At 39.9% G+C, this 22,769-nt stretch overlaps 2 protein-coding genes and 1 long non-coding RNA gene across 5 annotated transcripts in view; all 3 read left to right on the forward strand.

Annotated features, from left to right (window-relative positions):
• TMEFF1 (transmembrane protein with EGF like and two follistatin like domains 1) overlaps positions 1 to 1,359 on the forward strand; it is an 80,817-nt gene extending 79,458 nt beyond the window's left edge. For both annotated transcript variants that reach the window (XM_019454336.2, XM_019454337.2), the window contains exon 10: positions 236 to 1,359. In XM_019454336.2, the coding sequence (XP_019309881.1) occupies positions 236 to 320 (85 nt within the window). In that variant the 3' untranslated portion in view covers positions 321 to 1,359. The remainder of the gene's footprint in view (positions 1 to 235) is intronic.
• On the forward strand, positions 562 to 12,260 carry CAVIN4 (caveolae associated protein 4). 2 transcript variants are annotated; one of them, XM_019454338.2, is made up of 3 exons: positions 562 to 675; positions 1,821 to 2,276; positions 9,666 to 12,260. In XM_019454338.2, exons 2-3 carry the CDS (start codon positions 1,869 to 1,871, stop codon positions 10,341 to 10,343), a joined length of 1,086 nt encoding a protein of 361 aa, XP_019309883.1. In that variant the 5' UTR covers positions 562 to 675; positions 1,821 to 1,868; the 3' UTR covers positions 10,344 to 12,260. The 2 variants fall into 2 exon arrangements, with proteins under 2 accessions (XP_019309883.1, XP_053764110.1); XM_053908135.1 differs by lacking the exon at positions 562 to 675 and having other exon boundaries at positions 1,630 to 2,276.
• A 7,726-nt stretch (positions 12,261 to 19,986) lies between these two features.
• Positions 19,987 to 22,769, forward strand: part of LOC109270066 (uncharacterized) — a 100,836-nt gene continuing 98,053 nt past the window's right edge. The window contains exon 1 of the long non-coding RNA XR_008424283.1: positions 19,987 to 21,975. This is a non-coding gene — a long non-coding RNA (uncharacterized LOC109270066). The remainder of the gene's footprint in view (positions 21,976 to 22,769) is intronic.

Genomic DNA, 22,769 nt, shown 5'->3' on the forward strand with positions numbered 1-22,769 from the left:
AGACCCAGGAGTGAGCTTTGCTTGTGCTTACACCTGCATTCTGTACCTAACCTCTAGTCCCCAGCTGTGTAGGGAAGATAGCAGTCTGACACGTTGGTCCTCAGCTTGTCTTGCATCAAACAGCATCCTGTTTCTCATTAAGGCTTTATGTGTGAAATGTGTATTACTTTGGAAACATTTGAAATATCTTAAACAAAATGACCTTTTTCTTTTCTTTATTTTTTTAATTCAACAGAAAATGCCCTAAAAACAACAGAGGACGGCGACAGAAGCAAAACCTAGGTCATTTTACTTCAGATACGTCATCCAGAATGGTTTAAACTGATGACTTTTATATGTACACTGACCATGTGATGTACATTTATTATGTCTTTTTTTAAAGAATGGAAATATTTATTTCAGAGGCCTTATTTTTGGACATTTTTAGTGTAGTACTGTTGGCTCGTATTTAGAATATTCAGCTACAACAGTTTTGGACTGTTTCGTAGTCTTTGTTTTATGTTTTTAAATACAGAAATTGATTTCACAAATTTATACCACATGGTAATTCTAAGACTTGTTCTTTACCCATGGAATGTAATATTTTTGCAAAGATGGACCACTTCACAAATGGTTACAAAGTCATACCCACTTCTTCCACAGTGACCACAACAAATGACCAAGCATGAACTAAAGGTAAAGATGTTTACAGATTACTTTTCTTACAAAAAAAGATAAAAAATCTAGAAGACACTGTGTTTAAATAGACATTTAAATGTTTTTTGAGATTTAGTAACTGATTTTTTAGACCCTGCCTATCGCATGAACTGTAGAGCTGTGTGTTAGATGTAAAATATTTATAAGCTGTATGGATTGGAATTTGATTATTCCTCTCTTTGAAAAAATAATTCTGATAATTCGGAAAGATATCTGGTAGCCAAGATGGAACAGATCACTGAAAAGTAGGTTTAGGTATTGTGAAAATGGTCTGTTTAACAAACAGATTGGAATAAAGCCTTCTCTATCAGTTAAACTACTTTAATACACATTCCTTTTTTAAAAAATACTTGTTTTAACATAAATAAATTGTATCAGTGTTTGTGAATAAAATGCAAAAATGATTGTTAATGATGGGTGCTCTTAAAGTGAGCTTAAAAATTATCTAAGACCTCTATCCAAATTTGTCCTGTAGTAATAGTTATATTAATAGATTGTTGGTGTTTAAAGATCTGAAGTGTGAGTAGAATGTATTCAGCTGTTTAACATGTAGTTTAGATAATCAGAAGTATGCATGTAGAATTTAAGAATATGTTAAAAATTAAATATTAATTTTAATATTTGGTTTGGAAAAGCATGTTATAATATAATGTTTTCACTATATGGCCTCTGTTTTGGTGTGTTTATTTTACTACATTCTTTGATATTGATAAATCGGTACATTTAATGTGTGAAGTAAGTACAAAAAGATTTCAGTTCAGAATTCCCCTTTGCTTTTTCAAATACTGCTTCAAATTATTTAAAGGCAAAAGCTTCCCCCAATATTTAGTGTTTGCTTTTTTGATCATTTGGTTTCTAGGCTTAATATTAGTAACATGGTGGCTTCAGGGAACTTTTTTTTTTTTTTAAACTGTCCTCTTCTCTCCACACAGTCTTATTTGAGTCCATTAGTCAGTCACCAAGCATGTTTGGAACAGTACCCAGTGCTCTGCAAGGATTCATATTGCAGAACAGTCACGTGTGGGTATTTGTAGTTATAAATACTTGACCAGTCTCCAGGGGTGGGGTTTCCAACCCTTTATACAACCCTGTTGCCTGTTATCAAGCTAACTTTTTGCTCTTAGTGCCAGAATTGATTGTGGTGGGACATCTTTCACTGAAAAATAAGTAAAATGGAACATAATGGGTCTGCTTCAAATGCTGATAAAACCCATCAGAATCGCCTGTCAAGTGTTACAGAAGATGAAGACCAAGACGCTGCTCTTACCATTGTGACTGTGCTGGACAAAGTAGCCACCATCGTGGACAGTGTGCAGGCAAGCCAGAAGAGACTAGAGGAGAGACACAGGGAAATGGAAAATGCCATAAAATCTGTCCAGATTGACCTGTTGAAGCTTTCACAGTCACACAGCAATACAGGCTACGTCATTAACAAGTTGTTTGAGAAAACTCGAAAAGTCAGTGCTCACATTAAAGATGTGAAGGCCCGGGTGGAGAGGCAGCAAACTCACGTGAGAAAAGTTGAATCCAAGCAAGAGGAAATAATGAAGAAAAACAAATTCCGTGTGGTAATATTCCAGGTAAGATTGCCACTTGTGTTTTGCTTGATTACTGAAAAATCTTAACATCCTTGAATTGCCAACCAGTCCTATCAGAAGTTTCCAGCATCTCGTCATTACTATTGTATTTATTCACGGAGTGGCATTCTGTATCAGCAAGAATCTCAGGATAAAGCCATTACTGTGTTGACTAATGTACTATCCTATCAGTATTTTGAGCTTCTCAACCATTTTGTGTAATATGAACTGTGGATCAGAGCTGAGGCTATTTCTTGCCTTTGAAACTTAATATTGGTAAGACTCCTCCAGCATATTTGCCATATCAGCATGATGCCCTTTCATACATTGAGAGTGTTAGTTCTAGAAGAGATCTAAGAAGCCTGTGGTTTAAAACACCTAAAAAGAGAAATGGAGGATAGTAATCCCACAATGTGGTTTTCCCTCTTCTATGGAGACCCTGGAAAGTCCTAAACAGTAAAATGTAAACTTTTCAGAATGTTGTTTCTCTGTTGGAATTTTTACATGTGAGAATATGTAAAATAATTACAATAAGCAAAACTATTACTGTTATTAACAATCAGGCAGTTGTTTTTATGTTTCTTATAATATAGTTTTGTTACAGTTTTACAAGCATAGGAGTCAATTATATAAGTAATTGCTTATAAATGCTTATAGTCTTTTGACTTAGCCTATTTAATATAGTAGTTTTTGTGTGGCATTGTGTATTGCGCTAAGTTCTTACATTACTCTGCACTTGGCACTCATATTTTTTGAAATAGGAACACATCCATGGCAAGATGCATAATATTTATAATATGTTTTTTAACTCTTACAAATCAAAAGGAAAAAGTTGAACTCTCGTCCTGTGGTAGGAAAACTGAGAGTCATTATCAGACTGTTCACAAAAGACAAATGAGAAGAATTCCATTTTCACCCATTTAAATATTTTCAGTTATTAAAACATATACCCAGAGTTTAAGGGTACTTTCATATTTTGCTGGTTAGGAGTATTAACTGGTACAACATTTCTGGAGGGAAGTTTTGGTAGTATGTTATTACGAACCTTCACAAACCTTCGGGCACCAAAATTTTACGTCAAAGAATTTTTCTAAGCATAAAATCAGGAATGTGTGTAGGGATGTTCATCAGTGTATATATAATATACAGTGTTATCGCAGTGTATTTTAAAAATAGATGGCTATCCCTATGCATAGGAAAAAACCCTAGAAGAGCAAAACCAAAATGAAATAAGAACACAGTTGGATTATGTATGTAGGCAGATATTTGTAAGACACTAAGGATGTGGGCCACAACTCTCCACAGCATTCTTTACACATTAGGCAGTTCTCCATAGCACTCTATTGACTGATACAGTTACACTGGCATGAAAGAGTAGTATTTTGGATCTGTTTTTAAGAACGTGTTTTATTTAAGAAGAGACCAGTCCTAGTGTTAATGCATGTAATAGGGATCTAGATTTGGTACTAGAGAATGTAGGATCCATTTTTCAGTTCACCTTCCAAGGGCATCAGCAGGAAGGGGTTGTGTTGCACCCTTCACTTGCATGGGGCATGCCCGGCAGCATTCTTGGCATCTAGCATTTCTCCTGAGAACCTTTATGGAGAGTGGGCCATGTACCAATCAAGATCTACAAAAGCTAGAGGAAAGAAGTTTCTGAAAATTTCTAATTGAACTTTTGTCAGTTGGTCTGTTGACCTATTTTTTTTTTTATAGTTAAGATTATTTTCTTTATTCACCTATTTATTACCTGGCGCTTGCTATTTTTTTCTCTTTGAACTCCTATAGCTATTTGAACAAGTCAAAGATTAGTATGTAAAAAACAACTGAGAGGCACTAATTTAAGTCAGATCTTATTCCTTGTAAGATATAATGTTGTGAAGCTTCTATGAAATTAAGTTGCTCAGGGTCAGCAATGGTTTGTCAGTAAGCAGTTGCTCTTTTATGATGGCAGAGCTTCTAGAGAAAAGATAAAGGCAATTAAGAATGGATTTGATGATTCTTTAGCTGTTAGAACACTATATAGTATTCACATGGTTATTCTCAGTTAAAATTAGTTTCTACACTTCATTCTCATAGTTAATACGTCTAAGTGGTTACTTTGAGATCACCTGTCCTTCCAAAATGAACTTAAAGCTGGAGTAATTCAGCTGTAGTATACTTTCATTTCCATTTGGGTTTTTCCTCAAAAAGTTTTCCCTAGTTACATCTTTTGGTGGCAATCTTTTTTTTTTTTTTTTTTTAATGTTCTATTTATTTATTTTTGAGAGAGAGTGTGAGTGGGGGAGGGGGCAGAGAGAGGCGCGGACAGAGGAGCCGAAGTGGGCTGTGTGCTGACAGCAGCAAGCCCGATGCGGGGCTCGAGCTCACGCACTGCAAGATAATGACCTGAGCTGAAGTTGGACGCTCAACCGACTGAGCCACCCAGGCGCCCCTTGGTGGCAATCTTTATTGGCATTTTATTTCCCACAGTTGTGTATGGCTGAGCTTTCACCTAATCCTGGACATTTGCATTTAAAAAACTATCTGCTAGTTTTCATTAATTATCATTTCTCCTTAACATACGTCCACTTTGATGACCTTCTCATGAAAGCCAGCAGTCTTACCATCTCTTTTAACAATTTTGCTTACAAACCACATGTCTGCAGTTACCAAATGAGATATTTGGTTATTCCCTAGTGACAAATCCCAGACTTCTGTGTATTCGGAAGTCCCCTGGCTATGTTACTTTGATAGGGCCCACTTTACTCTCATCATAGTACTCGTTTTGTTACAAAAATCACCGTTTTACCTGGTCTTTTACATAAAAAGAGATACAATAATTATTTGGAAATCAACCGTAACCCAGCCTGTAATCTTTAATTATTATTACAGCGTATTCATCATTAACTCATGGTATCTCTGACTCATAGGAATTGCAACAAATAGATCCGTGTAACAAGTACTTTCTCCTACTCTACCTCTGTTTTGTTTTTTAAGCCTGATTTTGTATAATTTGTGCATTGAAGAGAAGGGTATGTGATTCCTGAGTTAAGCTATATCTGATTCCTTCACAGCAAGACTGTGAGGGTTTTTCCCCCTACTAAGCAGTAATTATTCTTTGGCTCCTTCCTATTCTAATTATACCTTCTCAGGCCATACCAACCCACTTGGTGTTGTTGAAGCTACTCCCTGTAGCAGGTGTCAGGAAAGGAGAGGAATAATTTTGCTGCTTTCACTGATTCATCTGAGAGCTATGACACGCCCACCTGCCTTTTCTTCTTTTTTTTCAAAGCTGCTAGATAGACTCTCCAATCCTGTAGCCAAAGAATTTAATTTTAAGCAAGTATCCAAAGAAATCAGGTTCCAAGGACCTTCTTGACTATCAGGCTGATAGGTTTTTGAAATAAACCTGTTTCTTACATATTAATTTAATTTATTTTATTGAACAGATTAAAAAAATGTTTTTATGTTTATTTATTTTTGAGAGAGAGAGAGACAGTGTGAGTGGGGGAGAGGTAGAGAGAGGGAGACACAGAATGCGAAGCAGGCCCCAGGTTCTGAGCTGTTAGCACAGAGCCCAACATGGGGCTCGGACCCACGAACCTCGAGATCGTGACTTGAGCCGAAGTCAGATGCTCAACCAACTGAGCCACCCAGGTGGCCCTTATTGAACAGATTTAATTTAGATCTCAAGTAGGAGCACAGTTTCTTTTAGAAATTGTAACTCATGAGGGGTGCCTATGTGACTCAATTGGTTAAGTGTCTAACTTTGGCTCAGGTCATGATCTAGTGGTTTCTAGAACCCCGTGTCAGGCTCTGTACTGACAGCTCCAGAGCCTGGAGCCTGCTTTGGATTCTGTGTTTCTCTCTTTCTCTACCCTTCCCCCATTCGTGCTCTCTCTTTCTCTGTGTGTGTGTGTGTGTGTGTGTGTGTGTGTGTGTGTGCCCCTCATCTCTTTGTACTCTCTCTCTCTCTCAAAAAATAGTAAACATTAAGAAAATGATATATGCAAAGGCATTATACTGGAAATTCAAAATAGAAATTTTAACTCATGGATTCCCTTAAGAGTGTCATGATCCTTAAAGTCTTGCCTGTTTAGTTTTGGAAATAATCCCTAAATAGTAAGTTGGGATTCTTTAGCAGCTGTGTTTCTGGGCTGGTTCTCAAGGGTCCCCAGTGTCTGCTATGTTCCCAAACCCAATCTTCATCCTTATCCTTTGACACATATGACATAGTTGGTCCCTCCCTCTCATCTTGAAACTTGTTTTCCCTTGGCTTCTGAGGGTGCTACTCTCTTGGATTTCTTCCTGCCTCAATAGCTGATACTTCTCCTTTTTTGGTTCTTTCTCATCTTTTCCTTCTACAGTTTCGAAATCTATATTAGAAATCCAAAATCCAAAAATTTCTAAAAATTAAAATTTTCTCATAACATACTGGGTAGCTTGCTACCTAGGGTTGACCTGAACCCATTTGGTGGCAAAACCTGACCTGAAATAGCACAAGGCTGTTTATACACTCTTTTCTTTCCTTTTCTTCTTCTTCTTCTTCTTCTTCTTCTTCTTCTTCTTCTTCTTCTTCTTCTTCTTCTTCCTCCTCCTCCTCCTCCTCCTCCTCCTCCTCCTCCTCCTCTCCTCCTCTCCTCCTCCTCCTCCTCTTCGGATGTTTATTTATTTTTGAGAGAGAGAGAGACAGAGTATGAGCAGGGGAGGGGCAGAGACAGAGGGAAACACAGAATCTGAAGCAGGCTCCAGGCTCTGAGCTGTCAGCACAGAGCCCGACGTGGGGTTTGAACCCATGAACCATGAGATCATGACCTGAGCCGAAGTCGGATGCTTAACTGACGGAGACACCCAAGCGCCCCCTACTCTTTCTTTTCCTTTTTTTTTTTTTTAAGATTATTTATTTATTTATTTAGAGAGAGAGTGTGTGCATGAGTGGGGGAGGGGCAGAGAGAGGGAGAAGGAATCCCAAGCAGGTGCCACACTGTCAGCACAGAGCCTGATGCAGGGTTCTATCCCCAAAACTGTGAGATCATGACCTGAGCTGAAATCAAGAGTTGGATGCTTAATTGACTGAACCACCCAGGGTGCCCCTGTTTATACTCTTTATTGCATCTTATAGTGAACATTCATTCATATTCATGTCACAAAATTGTTTCTTCACAAGATCTGACTGGAGATGTAATATAAAAGTTATTTTCCTCAAATCTGAAATGTTCTGAATTCTGAAATGTACCTTGGCCCCAAGGAGTTAGAATAACATTAAGTGTTGTCCCATTCAGTCAGTCTCTTAATAGTCTCCTCCATCTGGTCTCATGATTTTTAATTCTTGACATTAATGACTCCAAAATTTATATCTATCTCCAGTCCAGACCTGTTTCCTGAATTCCAAGTTTGTATACTCAGCTGCCTACTTGACATCTCAGATCTCATCTTTCCCCTCCAGTTTCTTCCACCTGCTTTCTTCCCCATGTCAGTTAATGGGAAATCTAACCTTGTGCTTGAAAATCATCCTTGACACTAACACTCCACATCCAAATCTAGCAGTAAGTCCTGTCAGCATCTACCTTCCCAGTAGATCTGGAATCAGACTGCTTCTTACCACCGCCTCTGCCAACACCCTCATTCATCTCTCACCTGCCTTACCTCAGTGGTCTCCAACTAGTCTCCTTGCTTCTTATCTCGCCCCCTAGAGCCTGTTTTCAGTAGAGCAATCCTCTTACAGCATGGGTCAAATCATGTTGCTGTTCTCAAAACTTTTTAAAAGGCTTCCTATTAGACTCAGAATAAGAGCCATGGTCCTTATTATTAGATATAGAACCCCTACATAAGCTGGCCCTCTCGCTACCTCTCTTACCCCCTTTCCTCTTTTGCCGCTTGATCTGTCTGCTCCTGCCATGCTGCCTTCTTGCTGTTTTGGTTTTCCTCTCAGATATATGCATTACCTTCAGGTCTAGGCTAGAATGTCATCTTATCAGTGAAGCCTTTCCAAGCATCCTCCTCAGTCACTGTATATCTCCCTTCCCTACCTTATTTTTCACTTTAGCATTTACCACCATCCAACAGACTATATATTTAACTTGTTTATTTCTCTCCCTACAAGAATATAAGCTCTTTTACTCTGCTTTCTCCACAGGAGTTTCTCAGTTCCTAGAACATTGACTGGTGCATGGTAGGTGCTTAGAAACTATTTGTTGAATGAAGGTCTGTGCCCTTTTTGATTGAATAGTTATTTATTGAGTATAACTACTATGCACAAGGCTCTCTGATAGATACTGGGCATAAAACATAAATAAGACACATCTCTGCTTTCATCGAACCTATTATTTAGTGAAGGCCTCAGCATATAAATGAGCAGAGTTCCAATTCATTCAAACAGTGGTATTAGTGGTATTAATAAGTAGAGGTATGCACATGTCATTCTGGTGTAAACTGGAGAAAGAATTAGCTTCTTGAGGAAAGTTGGGGACTTTTTAATTGATTCTTGAAGATTTTGTTGACAGAGCTGAAAAGAGGTGAAAGGGATTAAAGTGAGCAAAAAAAAAAAAAAAAAGAATAGTGAAAAAGAAAGATACAAACAGGCATGGAGGGATGAAAACACTGTGTTTGAGGAGTAGAGAGTGGTTGTGTGTTGCTGGACTGGAAAGTAGGTTTAGCTGAAACTGAAGAGCCTTCTGATCATACTAAAGAACTAAACTCTCTCCTTTGAGTATTTATGAGTTCCCAAAAGTTTTAAAGTAGAGAAAGGATGTGATAAGAGCTATGCTTTAGAAATATTTCCTGGGAAATACTTAGGTGATGCTTTGGAGGTAGACATATTATTGTACAAACTCAGGTCTGAGGTGACAGGGGCCTGAATTAGGACATTGGTAGTGGTAAGGAGGAAGGAGGAGGGGACAGGAGTTACTAAGCAGTGTTATTGAGAGTGCTTGGTGACCTGTTGGACATGGGATGACAAGGAGGGGAAATACTGGGGTTGAAAATTCTCAGATTTCTATTTGGGTGGCACCTGGATGGGCGCTGGTGCTGAGAAACCCAGGAAAAGAAGATGTGGAGAGGATGCTGGGTTGACCTTAATTTTTGGACATGTTAAGTTTGAGGTGTGTCCCTGTTACATCCAGGTGAAGTCTATCATTTAGAATTGCATCTTCACCTTAGGAGAAGAGGAGAGGTGAAGATAAAATATTTGTGAGTTTGCTTACAATTGGATCTGAATACAGAAGAGTGGATCAGTTTGCTCTGATTGAACTTGGGAGATAAAGCAAAACAGGACACAGAGAGAGAAACCCTGAGAAATATTAATAGTTAAGGAGCAGGCAGAAGGTGAACAGCCCATGGAGGAGATTGAAAAGGCATGGCCAGAAGGTAAAAGAGCTGATGTCTAACATGCTTTCTTTTTCTCTCCTTCAGGAGGAGATTCGGTGTCCGACATCCCTGTCTATTGTTAAAGACAGAAACCTAACTGAGAATCAAGAGGCTGAAGACGATGTCTTTGACCCTCCAATAGATCTGTCTTCGGATGAAGAGTATTATGTTGAAGAAAGCAGATCTGCCAGACTTAGAAAGTCAGGCAAGGAGCGCATTGATAATATCAAAAAGGCATTTTCCAAAGAAAACATGCAGAAGACACGGCAGAATTTTGACAAGAAAGTGAACAGAATTAGAACTAGAATAGTGACCCCGGAGAGGAGAGAAAGGCTAAGGCAGTCGGGAGAAAGGTTAAGGCAGTCAGGAGAGAGGCTGAAACAGTCAGGGGAAAGGTTTAAGAAATCCATTTCTAACGCAGCTCCCTCAAAGGAAGCTTTTAAGATGCGTAGCCTTCGGAAAGCTAAAGACCAAACTGTGGCTGAAGATGCAGAAGAGGTCAGGGAGATGGGTGTGGACATCATTGCCAGGAGCGAGTCTCTGGGCCCCATCACTGAGCTCTACACTGATGAGCTCAGTGAAACAGACCGTGAGGAGGCCAGGGCTGTATATCCTCCCACAGAAGGAGGGGAAGTCTCAACCCCTGAGGCTTTAAAAGTTACTTTTAAACCCCAGGTGAAAGTGGAAGATGATGAATCTCTTTTGTTAGATTTAAAGCAGTAATCATGAAGAAGAACTAAGTATATTATAGGTATAAAAGTCTTTAATCACAAGGTTCTAGTTTAATAGCATAGTCACATCGATAGTATAGTCATTTAAATTTATAAAATAGTGAAGTCATTTACATTTATTTATGGGAAAACATGAGTGATATAGCTGGATTCATTTCTGATGTTTAAAATCTTAAAAATAACACGAGTATTGTATACATTTCCTTATAACTTCCTTGGGAATTCTTTTTTTCTCCCCTGGGCTAACAACTTTCCCTTTTATGTCATTCTCATGGCAGCTGTGGATTTTTAAGTTCCTTTCTATTGCCCAGCAGAAAAGTAGTCTCCTAGTGAGGGCCAATTAGGTATTTGGTGTCTAAAACAAATGAAGGTAAATTTGTGGCCATCATTTGCAAGTAAACTCTCAATTTTGGCCTAGATTGATGTTGTGGCTAAGCTCCAAGGGGAATAACCCATGTGTGGATTATATCATCCATATGTTCAAATAGAGTCATTAGTAAATTAGTAGTCATACCTCTTTTTGATGTTTTTGCATAAAAAATGAAGTTCTGGACTTGAGCATTTGGTTCTGGCATTTTAGCTTTGCTTACAGCAAGTTATTTGGCAAGTCATTAGTAAAATGGAGAGAGTTTGTCTATCCTATCTCAGAGGACTGTTGTGTGAAGATCAGAGGAAATGTGACACATTCTGGGGGAACAGGGAGCACATCCATAGAAAACAAACCCCACTGGTTCCTTAGGAACAGAATTGAAATAATTACACCTTATGAAAAAGACTTGAGCTCTAAGCATTGAGGACCTAGGTTGGACGGAAGCTAAAGTTGGTCTTCAGAAGCCTTTTCACAGAATCAGAAATGAAAAATAAATGTTTGAGTGACATCTTTTCGTCAAAGACTAAAATCAGACCTTGGGTTTCAGTAGGGTCTTAAAATGTTTCCTGGAAACTCCTTTTTTTAATGTTTATTTATTTTTGAGAGGGAGAGAGACAGAGCATGAGTGGGGGAGGGGCGGAGAGAGAGAGGGAGACACAGAATCTGAAGTAGGCTCCAGGCTCTGAGCTGTCAGTACAGAGCCCAACGTGGGGCTTGAACTCATGAACTGTGAGATCATGACTTGAGCTGAAGTCGGAAGCTTAACCGACTGAGGCACCCAGGCGCCCCTGGAAATACCTTTCCTAATTTTCTTTTTATTTAAATCTATGGTAGACTAGAGCTATCTTTGAGCAGCATGAAGCATAAAACTATGGCTGTGTCTTCAAGAGGTTTTTCCAAATTCTTCCCTGATGCAGTGGATTTGGAAATGACCTCGTGTTTCTGGTTTCCAGAGTGAACCCCTCAGGGGCTGTCTGTCCAAAACAGTGTTCATAGGAATTCATCATAGCTGGTTTGGGAGGATTCCAGATTCCATTTAACCATTAGCCTTAGATTTAGCCAATCCCAAAGTAGATATTATTGCTATCGAGAGGAATGGTTATACTGGTCCTGCACTTCTGCTGTTTAAATCTTCTGGTTTTTAATGAGGAAGAAATGATGAAATTGTTGAATTTGAAAAGTTTAGACAAGCAGCTTTCAGATCGATTTTGGATGCTCCTATGGTAGTTAAAAATTGTTATAAATGTACACACACACACACACACACACACACACACACACACACACATCAGCTTTAAAGTATTTGACTATGTTACCCAGATATTTGGGTTTGGGAGTTTGATTCAATATCATTTCCTCTTCACTCTGTATGATTATATAAAATCATGAATTGTTCATCTCAAGTATCTTTTTATATTGAAAACTAAAGTGTTTACAACATTCTTTGAAAATAATAATTTAAAAAATGTTATAGTTTAGAAAGAGCTTAGATGCCTATATTTCCTTAAAGCCATAATAAAGTTGAATTTTAAAAAGATACTATTACAGAGTTTGATGTTGGTATCCTATTTGTAAATATTTTTACTAATAACGAAGACAAATAATATGGCATGAATTTGATATAGTAACACTTTTATTTATTTTTTTTAATGTTTATTTTTAAGAGAGAGAGCATGAGGGGGGCAGGGGAGGACAGACGGGAGAGGGAGTCAGAGGATTTGAAGTGGGCTCTGTGCTGACCAGAGAGCCCAATGTGGGGCTCAATCTTATGAACTGTGAGATCCGTGATCTGAGCCAAAGTTGGACGCTCAACCAACCAAGCCACCCAGGCACCCCTGATACAGTAAGCCTTCTTATAATAGATATGTTTCTAAGTTAAGATGAATATAGAAAGTTAGAATCTCTTTGTTTTTTTCTAGTCCTACACAGAATAAATATCAATTGGGCTAAAATATTTTTCTGCAAATATTGCTGTCAAGGAATTTTTGTAAGGATTGCTTACTGACCCATTGTATAACCAGACCTGACATTATGGAACATTTCCCATATAGATACATTTGAATTTTGATGTGGAAGGCATTATAATCTGATAGGCTGTTCATCATGGTAGACTTTGTACAATGCTAGAAACACAATTTTATGTTGCCAGAGGTTCATTGAAATCTTATACTGCTTTCTTGGTACTAGGATTTTCCCCTCCATGTCGCTTATGTCTCTTGACATTTTCCACCATATTTAGGGTATTTCTCAATTCCACATTCCTAATTTTTTCTCTTTTCACCATGTTTTATTAATGTAAAGAATGTCATTTAAAAAAACATTTTTTTTAAGTTTGTTTATTTTGAGAGACAGCAGAGGAGGGGCAGAGAGAGAGGGAGAGAATCCCAGGCAGGCTCCATGCTGTCAGAGCAGAGCCCGATGTGGGGCTCAAACTCACGAACCGCGAGATCATGACCTGAGCTGAAACCAAGAGTCAGACGCTCAACCAACTGAGCCACCCAGGCGCCCCAAGAATGTCATTTTTTATAGGCTGCAAAATCACACACTGCCATTTAATGCAGAGTATTCTAGTCAACATTCCTTATTTCAAAAGTTTCAGACAACACAAAATAGATTTTCTGTTTATTTTACTCTTCTGTGTGTTAAAAAAAATTTTTTTTAATGTTGATTTGTCTTGAGAGAGAGAGAGAGCACAAGCAGGGAGCAGAGAGAAGAACAGAATCCCAAGCAGGCTCCGCACCATCAGCGCAGAGCCCGATGCGGGGCTTGAACTTGCGAACCACCAGATAATGATGAGCTGAGATCAGGAGCCAGACACTTAGCCAGCTGAGGCACCCAGGTGCCCCATTCTTCTGTGTTTTTGAAATTATACATGTTAGATTCTAAATAATGTATTCAATAAAACCATGAGTGGGATTTATCCTTTTTTTTTTCCTTTTATGAGGCAGAAACATGCAACATCTATAGACACTGAGGCCATGGAGCCTTGTAAGTACAGCTCTGTCTTATATGCATGATAGATTTAGGGGCTTTCCCCTAAGAGTTTATGGTGGTCTGGTTCTGGCTTATTCGTTAAAAAACAGGCCAAATGTGAAATAGTGATCAGGAGCATGGAAATTTAGAGAGTGTATTGGTGTGTGTGTGAACTTCCTTCAACAAGTTTTCATAAATTAAAAATATAAACCGGAATACAGTATTTTCATTTTGACTTCATTCTTTGCCATTGATGCACATTTAAGGGTTTGGTTTAGAGCAAAGCCTGAAGTTCACTGTCACTCCACCAGCTAAAGAGCATGGGTTATGTTACATAAAATAATTTCACAGAATCATTGTTAACTGTTCAGTTCCATTACGTGAAATTACTAGGCCTTTTTCTCTTTTGATACATGTTTTCTATAGCTCCTTTTATTGAACCCTACTAAAAAAGTTACAGTTTACATTACCAAAATAAGTTGTTTTGGCATATTTGAGACAAGACTTTGGGGAATGACAACTATGGTCTCAGTTCTATTTGAATTTTGGGCATGCTAGTACCTGGTCTGTAGTGAATGAAAAGTGCTGAATTTTGTGTGCCATTCTTGTGACTGACTACCTCTGAGTTATGTGATGTGAGGTCAGAATTCTTCAGGGTATTTCATAAGTGAATAGGGGACCTAGGGTAAGTATCTCTTCACTGTGAGTCTCTTAGGACATCCAAGGATCCCTGAGAGGATGGAGCGGAGTGGCAGAATATACTCAGGCTTTGAATTTACTTTGGGCATCTTCCTAAAATCAGCTGTGCTTGTTTCCCCGCCCCCCCCCCCCCCCCCCCCCCCCGGCTCTGCCTCTTGATGCCTTTGCTCATGTCATTTGTCTTCCTTTCATTCTGGGAGATGACTTTCAGGTTCAATGATAGTGTCGATTTTCTCATTTTAGCTTGCTTTGGTCACCTCCCACCCCCTAGGAAAGGTATGATTAATTTCTCCGTATATTCAATATATACAGCACCTTTATATGCCAGCTTCTTCTGTGTGAGGCACTGAGGATTCAAAGATGAATAGGATACAGTCTGTGTCTCTCCTTCCCCTCCCCTTTCCCAACCCTTATCTTGGGCTTACAGCATTCTGGGAGACAGTCAAGCAAAATTTCAGCAGTGTGACTAGTGGTATGTATAAGATGATGGAACTGTAGGGATGGAAGTTGCTTATATAGAATTTTGATGATACATCTGTCATAGCACTTACATTGTTCTAGTTAATTTGTTCTAGTTTATTTGTGTAACTGCCTTCTAGGCTAGACTATGCTTCTCAAGGGCAGGAGATGTATTTTATTCATCTTTGGGTCACTAGCACTTGGAGAGCCTCCCATGTGCTAGCAGCTATCATTAGATATCATGAAAGACATGGTTCCTCCACTTACCGAGCTTTTCCCTGGGTGGAGGAGCTAGGTAACCCAACATTATTGTGATAGGATCCACAGATGTAAAAAAAAAAAATGATGGGAGCATAGATGAAGAGCATCTAACAAGCTGGTGAGGAGCTGCCAGAGAAAGCTAGAGAAGATGTTTCAGTTGCCATTTGAAGACTAATGAAGAGTCAGCTAAATAACAGAATTCAAAGCAAGATTCAGCTAGAGAGGTTGTGTGAAGTGTTTTGGGTTTTATGTCAAAGGCCATTAGAGACCCACTGATCAATCTTAAGCCATGGAGTGCATGATTTATGTTTATGAAAGGATGCTCTTGTTAGCATACCAGAGGCAGAGACACACAAGTTTCTAGCGCCCTTGAATATTTCTAGATGGGAGAGTAGCACCTAACCTACACTATCAACAGAATTATGAATGGGATAAACTTGGATGTGGGTTGTGATGGAGAGCAAATGATAGCTAGAGCTTGGGCAAGCTATGCCATTCATTGAGATAGGAAACATGATATTCTGTCCAGGGATTCTAAGACTCCATTCGCCTGCTGCTCCTTTTACTCTCTGCTCTGATAGCCTTGGTTGCTAGTCCCTTGACATAGCCTGTATACCAAAGGAGAGCCATGCCCATAAGTTCCCACACTAGAGGTCTGCCTAATCTAGCCATTATGGTTCTCATCCATGCTTGAAGAAGAAAAGCCTGATTTGAAGGGATCCTTTCTTGGCTCTAGCAAGCATGTTGTCCTATCTACTGGGACTCCAAAGTCCTTGAGAGGTAGCATTGCCTTTTAGTTTTAAGGACACATGGTTTCTCTCCCACCTGTATCTGCTTAAGGCCAGATTTCTGCTTGCTCATTGTATGCTACAAAGAAAAGCTACTCCTGATTCTTAGAATATTTTTTTTTTCTACAATCTTTTGGCACCTGAAGATTCCAGCTAGAGCTGTGATTGACACTCCAGTGTCAAAGCAGCTGACATTACAGTGAAAGCTGCTATAACTTGGTACACTGACCAAGGCCAATTGCCCAGTTTTATGTAGCTACTCCTATCAGCTGCCATGGTTGTGGCATGAGCCTCAATCTCATTGTGGGTACTTTGGTTCTAATTCCCTGGTGTCTGTGGTGTTAGATCTGAGTTAGGGCATCACGAATGTATTAGGGGTTTGAAGATGAGGTTTGATGGCAACCCATTTTCTTTTCTCCAAGGTTCTGGCTGATAGAGTTTATATAAGAACTGCCAGCAAAATGGAGACCATCTTTATTACTGGCTGGGCAGAGGTCCAGTAAATCTCCCAAATGTAGAACATCTGGTAAATTCTGTTGGAAAATAGGCTTAGACCTAAGACAGGAGATAGGCTCTCCTGTCTCCCTGCCTGCTCTAGAGTGGCAGTGGGAGAGAGCAGCAAGGTTTGTGGAGTAGAAACAGAGTTCATTGTATCAGCTAGTAGTGAAGCCCACAGGCCTGCCTCACATGCTTACCCAGAGGGAGCAGTGGAAATGGAAGACCTCTCCTCAGGTGAGCAGATAGCAAGGAGACTGGAAGCAGAGAGATTGGAGCTCCTGGGCTAGGAGCCACACAGCCTGGTTTGTGCTTTTGGGGCCTAATGTGCAGAGTTAAACAGCCCAGTGAAGGTAGTTACTACTCCTTGGAGCCCTAATTTGGACACACTGAATTGAGGTGCTCATCTCCTTGGTAGAACCAAGTGGAGGATAGGAGGGTAGGATATTATAGAACCCAGCCCAGAGGAGGAGAGGGCTGGAGGAACACAGTTGTCAGATAAAGTACAGATAAGTGAAATTGTGTATTTTTATGAGAAAATACGGGGCAGTCGGACTTTGAAGGAAGGGGTGGGTAAAGAAGTTGGCTGACTTCTAAATTAAGCCATTTTTCCAAACAATTCTTGGGCTTTCGTCTCAAGAACAATTTGTTCTGATCAGTCTGACCATTACCTTTGTGAGAGCAGAAATTCCCTACCCTCAAACATTGGCTAGTTTCCAAACCTTCCTGATATAATTCACTTTAAAATAGGAGAGACAATAAATATTGTCCTAAGCTTAGATTTAGAACTACAATGAGCACCACAGTCTGGGGAGTTTGGTTCAATTTCTTGCTGTGAGTCCAACTCCTGGCTGAAGTTTGTCTACAGCATAATGTTATAAAGCAGCCAAATTATCCTTAAAATCTTAAGGGCTAATAATATTCATAACTTAGAGTCTCATTAGGCCTTTTATCTAAATAAGCTTTAAATTCTCAACTGGTGATGTAAATATCTTGTTTTAAAGTAAAATAAAATCCATTGAAATGAGTTTGTCATTTTAATTGTATTAGCACCTTTCAAGTGGCCACATTTATTTGGAATGTTTCCATAAGGAGAAGAAATAAATTAACAGGATTATGCATGGGATATGTTTGGCTGTACTTCAAAGCAACGGAAAAGATTTCAGAGGGAAACAGTCATATGCTTCTCTACTTTAAAGAAATAGGACTAAATTTTCTTTAAAAGGAGAGAAAATATCCAAATAGATCATAGGTTGTAGATGCAAGGAAGGTGCACCAAAATGTTCTCTATTGGAACTCCTACATGTTCTTATATTAAACATCAGCAGCATTACAGACAAATCTGTGTTGGAGAGTAAAGCTGTTTAAAATTTACTAGTCATTCTTCCATATTCTTAAAAAATCATCTTCTAGTGATAATCTGCTCAAACATCTCCCTCCCCCCTCCCTTATTTATTTATTTATTCCCCTCCTTCCTTCCTTCCTTCCTTCCTTCCTTCCTTCCTTCCTTCCTTCCTTCCTTCCATTAGAATGACAGTGTCTGTGAGGGTGGAGGGGTTGGAAAGAGGCTAAATAATTGATTTGGGTCCAGAGGAGCCTGAATTTACTCCTAGTAGTTTGGTGAAACCCAGGCCATATGCATATGGTGGATTATTTTTCTTGACTTTCACTTTTTGTTTTTCTTTCGCAGAAAGGACAATGGTTATTTTTTCCCCAGGGGCATGAGGTATAGGAGTGGGAGAATGGACATGGAGATAATGAAACTTAATTGAGTCTTCCGGGCAAAAATACAACTCAGCTTCGAATTAAAGATCAAAGCAAAGAACACCTTTAAATAGTGCATATTGAATAATCTGGAGAAAGGTAACTGGGTGGTTTTCATTTGCATTGAGGACAAACCAAAATAAATGGGTTTCAAATGCAGGGGATGGGAATGGGTTACCCACGAAGAAAGGCTCCTACTCTGCAGAAAACATCTTCCAAGGAGGGTTTAAGAATTGAACAATCTTCTATTTGGAGGCAGGGTAGTAAATAGGCCTAGAGGTGAATGCATGCATCACGTTTTTGTTGTTCTCATAGTTTTCCACAGTGGGCAGCCATGATTGTCAAATAGTTCTTTTTGTAAAACCTTTTAAAATATTGTGCATGCATTCTCTCTGAGATGTTATATGAGTTAAGAGCAAGAGACTGTGCTTCTCATCAGTAAGATAATGTCTCTCATACTTCCTATAATTCAGTGCCTTCTTTATATTAGGTTTTTAATAAGCATTCACTGAATGAAAACAAATGACTCTTGGAAGTCTGTCCCAGAGAGACACTGACAGTAAGTAAATGTAGTGTGTCAGGTGGTGATAAGTATTAGACGAAAAATAAGTCACTATGGGTGGTGTGGTGCAGGCTGGGTGCCATTTTACAAAAGGTGTCCAGGAGGACCTCTCTTGAGAAGATGGCCACAATGTCCAGGTTTGTTCAGGGGAGAGTGTGGCTGAAGTGGGTGAGAATGGGGATGGTAGAGTGGGGTATTAATAGGCTGTGGTAAGGAGTTCAGTTTTTACTCTGAATGAGAAGGGAACATACTGGAGATTGTTGAGCAGAGAAGTGACATCATCTAATGTATTGGCCTAATTATACTTGTTGAGAAATCAAACTACTGTGTTGGTACAAAGAGCTAACTACAATTCCAGTCTTAGTTTACAGTACAAAAGAAATCCCCCAAACTCTAAACCTTTTTTTTTTCCATTTCTTGCTCTCTCCGTAACAGCTTACCTCCCTGGCCACATCCCAGTAAACCCCATTGCAGCTCAAGGCTGACATCTAGTGGGTACTTTCCTAACTTTATAAACCTACAATTTGGAACATCCTAGCTCTTGATTAGGAATAGAGGGTAGAAAATCAAAAGCAGGATAATAAAACAATTATTAGGAGAAGACTGATTTGCTTCCTTGTTTCTCTTTGGCTCATATTCAGGTAAGTTTGTATTTTTCTAGCAAATACTTTTTTTTAAAAACTGTTGGGTTTAGCTACCAGATGACTGGGACATCAAAATCTTGGGCTGGTGAGGAGAGAATGAGCCAGAACCAATGGAATCAATGCTCTGGTTCTAGGGGTGGCCTGTGGTTTATTGTATGGAGTTTGGTTGACAATCAGTTTACAAAACAGGTGTGATCTCATGAGTTGGGCACGATGGGAGAAAGTCCAAGACAATGTGAAAAAACCCAAGTCAGGTGAGATTGGGTGTTTCCGAAGCTTAGGCGGGATATTTCGGTGTATTAGTTCAAGCTTTAGCTTTATAATTGGACGTCTGGCTTCATGTCTTATTCTGCCATTTACTGCCTGCGAGAACTTTTACAGGTTGCACTCTCTGTATCTCAGTGTCAAAATAGTGCCCACTTTGCAAAGATGTTTTATTAAGTCATTTAATTTATGCAAAGCACTTAACACACTAGCATTTAGTATACAGTCAATAAGAGCTAAGTGTTACTGTTCACAGGAACCACAGGTAGGCATCAGAGGTAGAGAAGCAGGTTGTTGTAGTAATACCACCTGCTTTGAATATATAGATATATTTTGCTTCCAGCACTTAGCATTAACAGAATTTAGGTTTTAGCCATTTTGTATATTTATATGATCCATTTTATCTACATCGATTGGGGTAGTTGAATATTCTGTTTGAGGTATATCATTTATGCCTGACAGAGATTAAAACTGTTTAGTGGCTTTCATTACTTTTAGGAAAAAAGACCCAAATATTTAGCTCTGCATCACCTGGCTCCTGCCTGCCTCTTCATTTTCGTCTCTTACTGCTCCTCCCTCTCAGTTTCTGCATTCCAGATTTGCTGGCCTTTTGGGTCCTCCAGCTCCTTGTTCCATCTGTCACAAGACTTTGCAATTTCGTTACCTTGTCCACACTGTTCCACTCCCACCCCAGCCTCACAACCAAGCTCACACCTAGTTAATGCCCACTCATCTTTGACACTTTAAAAAAAATTTTTTTTTATTTTAACGTGTGTTTATTTTTGAGAGACAGAGAGAGACAGAGTGTGAGTGGGGAGGGGCAGAGAGAGAAGGAGACACAGAATCTGAAGCAGGCTCCAGGCTCTGCGCTGTTGGCACAGAGCCCAATGCAGGGCTTGAACTCACAAACTGTGAAATCATGACCTGAGCTGAAGTCAGACGCTTAACAGACTGAGCCACCGAGGCGCCCCTTGTCTTTGACACTTCTTCGGGGAAACTTTCCCTGCCCCCACCCCCACCCTCACTCTGCTGGGCAAGCCTCCCTTCTTGGTAAGATCTCATAGCATTCTGCACTTTAATTTTCCTTCAGAACACTTACCATAGTTTTAAAGTATATATTTGGATGATTATTCACTTCCCAACTAGACTGTAAGTATCTTGGAAGCAAGAACTATGTCTATTTCACCCATTACTTTGTTCCTGCCACAGTGCTTGGTGCATTTAGATTCCTATTTTTGGGGGGAGGCTGGGTGGTTCAGTTGGTTAAGCATACAACTTTGGCTCAGGTCATGATCTCACAGTCTGTGAGTTCAAGCCCCGCGATGGGCTCTGTGCCAACAGCTTAGAGCCTGGAGCCTGCTTCGGATTCTGTGTCTCCCTTTCTGCTCCTCCCTTGCTCAACGCTGTGTCTCTCAAAATTAAACGTTAAAAAATTTTTTTAATTAAAAAAATTTAGACTCATATTTTTTGAATAGTGAAGAGACTAGTCTGAAGGATGAGGGATCTTATTTTAAATTAAAATATAGAAATCAGTAAAACACTTGATAACTAATGGAGTATGGGGATGTAGTGGGTACTGTGGTGTGATGCCCAGTTTTCCTCTTGTAGACTACTCATCCCTCCAGATGCTGAGAATTTTTTTAAAAATGTTTACTTTTGAGAGAGAGAAAGCACACTCATGTGCATGTGAGTGAGGGAGGGTCTGAGAGAGGGAGAGAGACAGAATCCCAAGCAGGCTCCGTGCTGTCAGTGCAGAGCCCGGTGCGGGGCTCAATCCCATGAATGGTGAGATCATGACTTGAACCAAAACCAAGAGTCAAACGCTTAAGACTGAACCACCCAGGTGCCCCACATGCTAGGAGTTTTGATGCCAATGCTTCTCACCCTAGACCCTCTATAGGAATTGCCCACAGGAAAGAGAGCCACCTTACCTAAGGTCACGCCCCTTCCTGAAAGCAGGTCACTTGCAGTGACAGGTTAATGGGGGGCATGTGCTCCACTCATTGCCTCAGTGAAGGGCCATTCCAGGTAGTGGTAGGATTGACTGAGGCCACTGTTTGAACTGCATCAACTGTTCAACCCCCTCCCACTTCACCTTTCCTCCCTCAGGCCTCACATGCTGTTCCTGAGAGCTTGTCTCCTCCCTCTCCCCCCAATAAACCACCTGCACACAAGTCTCAAGAGTCTGTTTCCCAGGGAACAGACTGAGAACTGTGGGTGAGGGAGAGGGAGGATCCTAAGGTAGCTCCTCAATTTCTGTTTTGAGACAGCACATGATGCCATCCACTGAGATGAGCACAGGAAGGTGATAATGTACAGGAACTGAAGCAGGTTTGCTGGAAAAGGTAAGTTTTAGAGGTGTTAAGTCTGACGTTCCTGTGGGATAACCAAGAGTCTGAAGCTCAGAAGAAAGGTGTAGGCTAGAGGTGTATGTAGACTTGGGGTCACTGGCACTCCAAAATGACATGAAAAAGCTTGCCTATGAACGGAGAGTGAAAGAAACAGGACTAGGGTGGCCTGGGAACCAACAGAGGGAGACAGGACAAATGAGACAAACTTGTGGCAGATAAAGAGTGATCAGAGAGGTAGGAAAATGAGTGTGAGCATTAGGAATACCAGTGGTTGTGCAGAGGGGTTTACAGGGATTACAGGCATAGATGTGTCAGGTGTAGATAGTATATAGCATGTAAGTGTTCGTTCACTAGATCTAATGTCACTTGCTGGGGATAGTTTTAGTGGAGCCAGATTCCAGTGAAGTAAATGGGGTGGGGGGGAGGTGGGGGGGATGAAGAAATGGATGTGGGAACCTTTTTACAGTTTTCATGAGTTAGGAAGAACGAGATAGCATTGAGGATCCAAGACAACAGGAGGATATTTGTGTATAAATGATTCCGGAGATGGGCTGAAGGAGAAAGTCCAGTTAGAAAAGTATAAAGTGGAGGCCATAGGAGTGACAACTAATAAGTTCTTGAGAAAGTGATACATGATTGAACACACAAGATTAATCTTGGCGAAGTGAAGCCAAATTACTACTAACACCGGAAGGAAAATGAGTAGACATGGAGGCAGTTAATAGTAGCTACAAATTATCTATGCTCTTTAAGCATCAGGAAGTTTTAATAATTTAACCCTCACAACA

This window comes from Panthera pardus, unplaced genomic scaffold (genome assembly GCF_024362965.1).
Source record: "Panthera pardus isolate Hobbes unplaced genomic scaffold, ASM2436296v1 HiC_scaffold_20, whole genome shotgun sequence".
Classification (NCBI taxonomy): Eukaryota; Metazoa; Chordata; class Mammalia; order Carnivora; family Felidae; genus Panthera; species Panthera pardus.

What these genes read in the sequence shown, in the direction of transcription:
- CAVIN4 (XM_019454338.2), top strand. Translation starts at nt 1,869, where the DNA reads ATGGAACATAATGGGTCTGCTTCAAATGCTGATAAAACCCATCAGAAT. An exon ending in TCCGTGTGGTAATATTCCAG is followed by an intron (nt 2,277 to 9,665) that starts GTAAGATTGCCA and finishes TCTCTCCTTCAG; the next exon opens with GAGGAGATTCGGTGTCCGAC.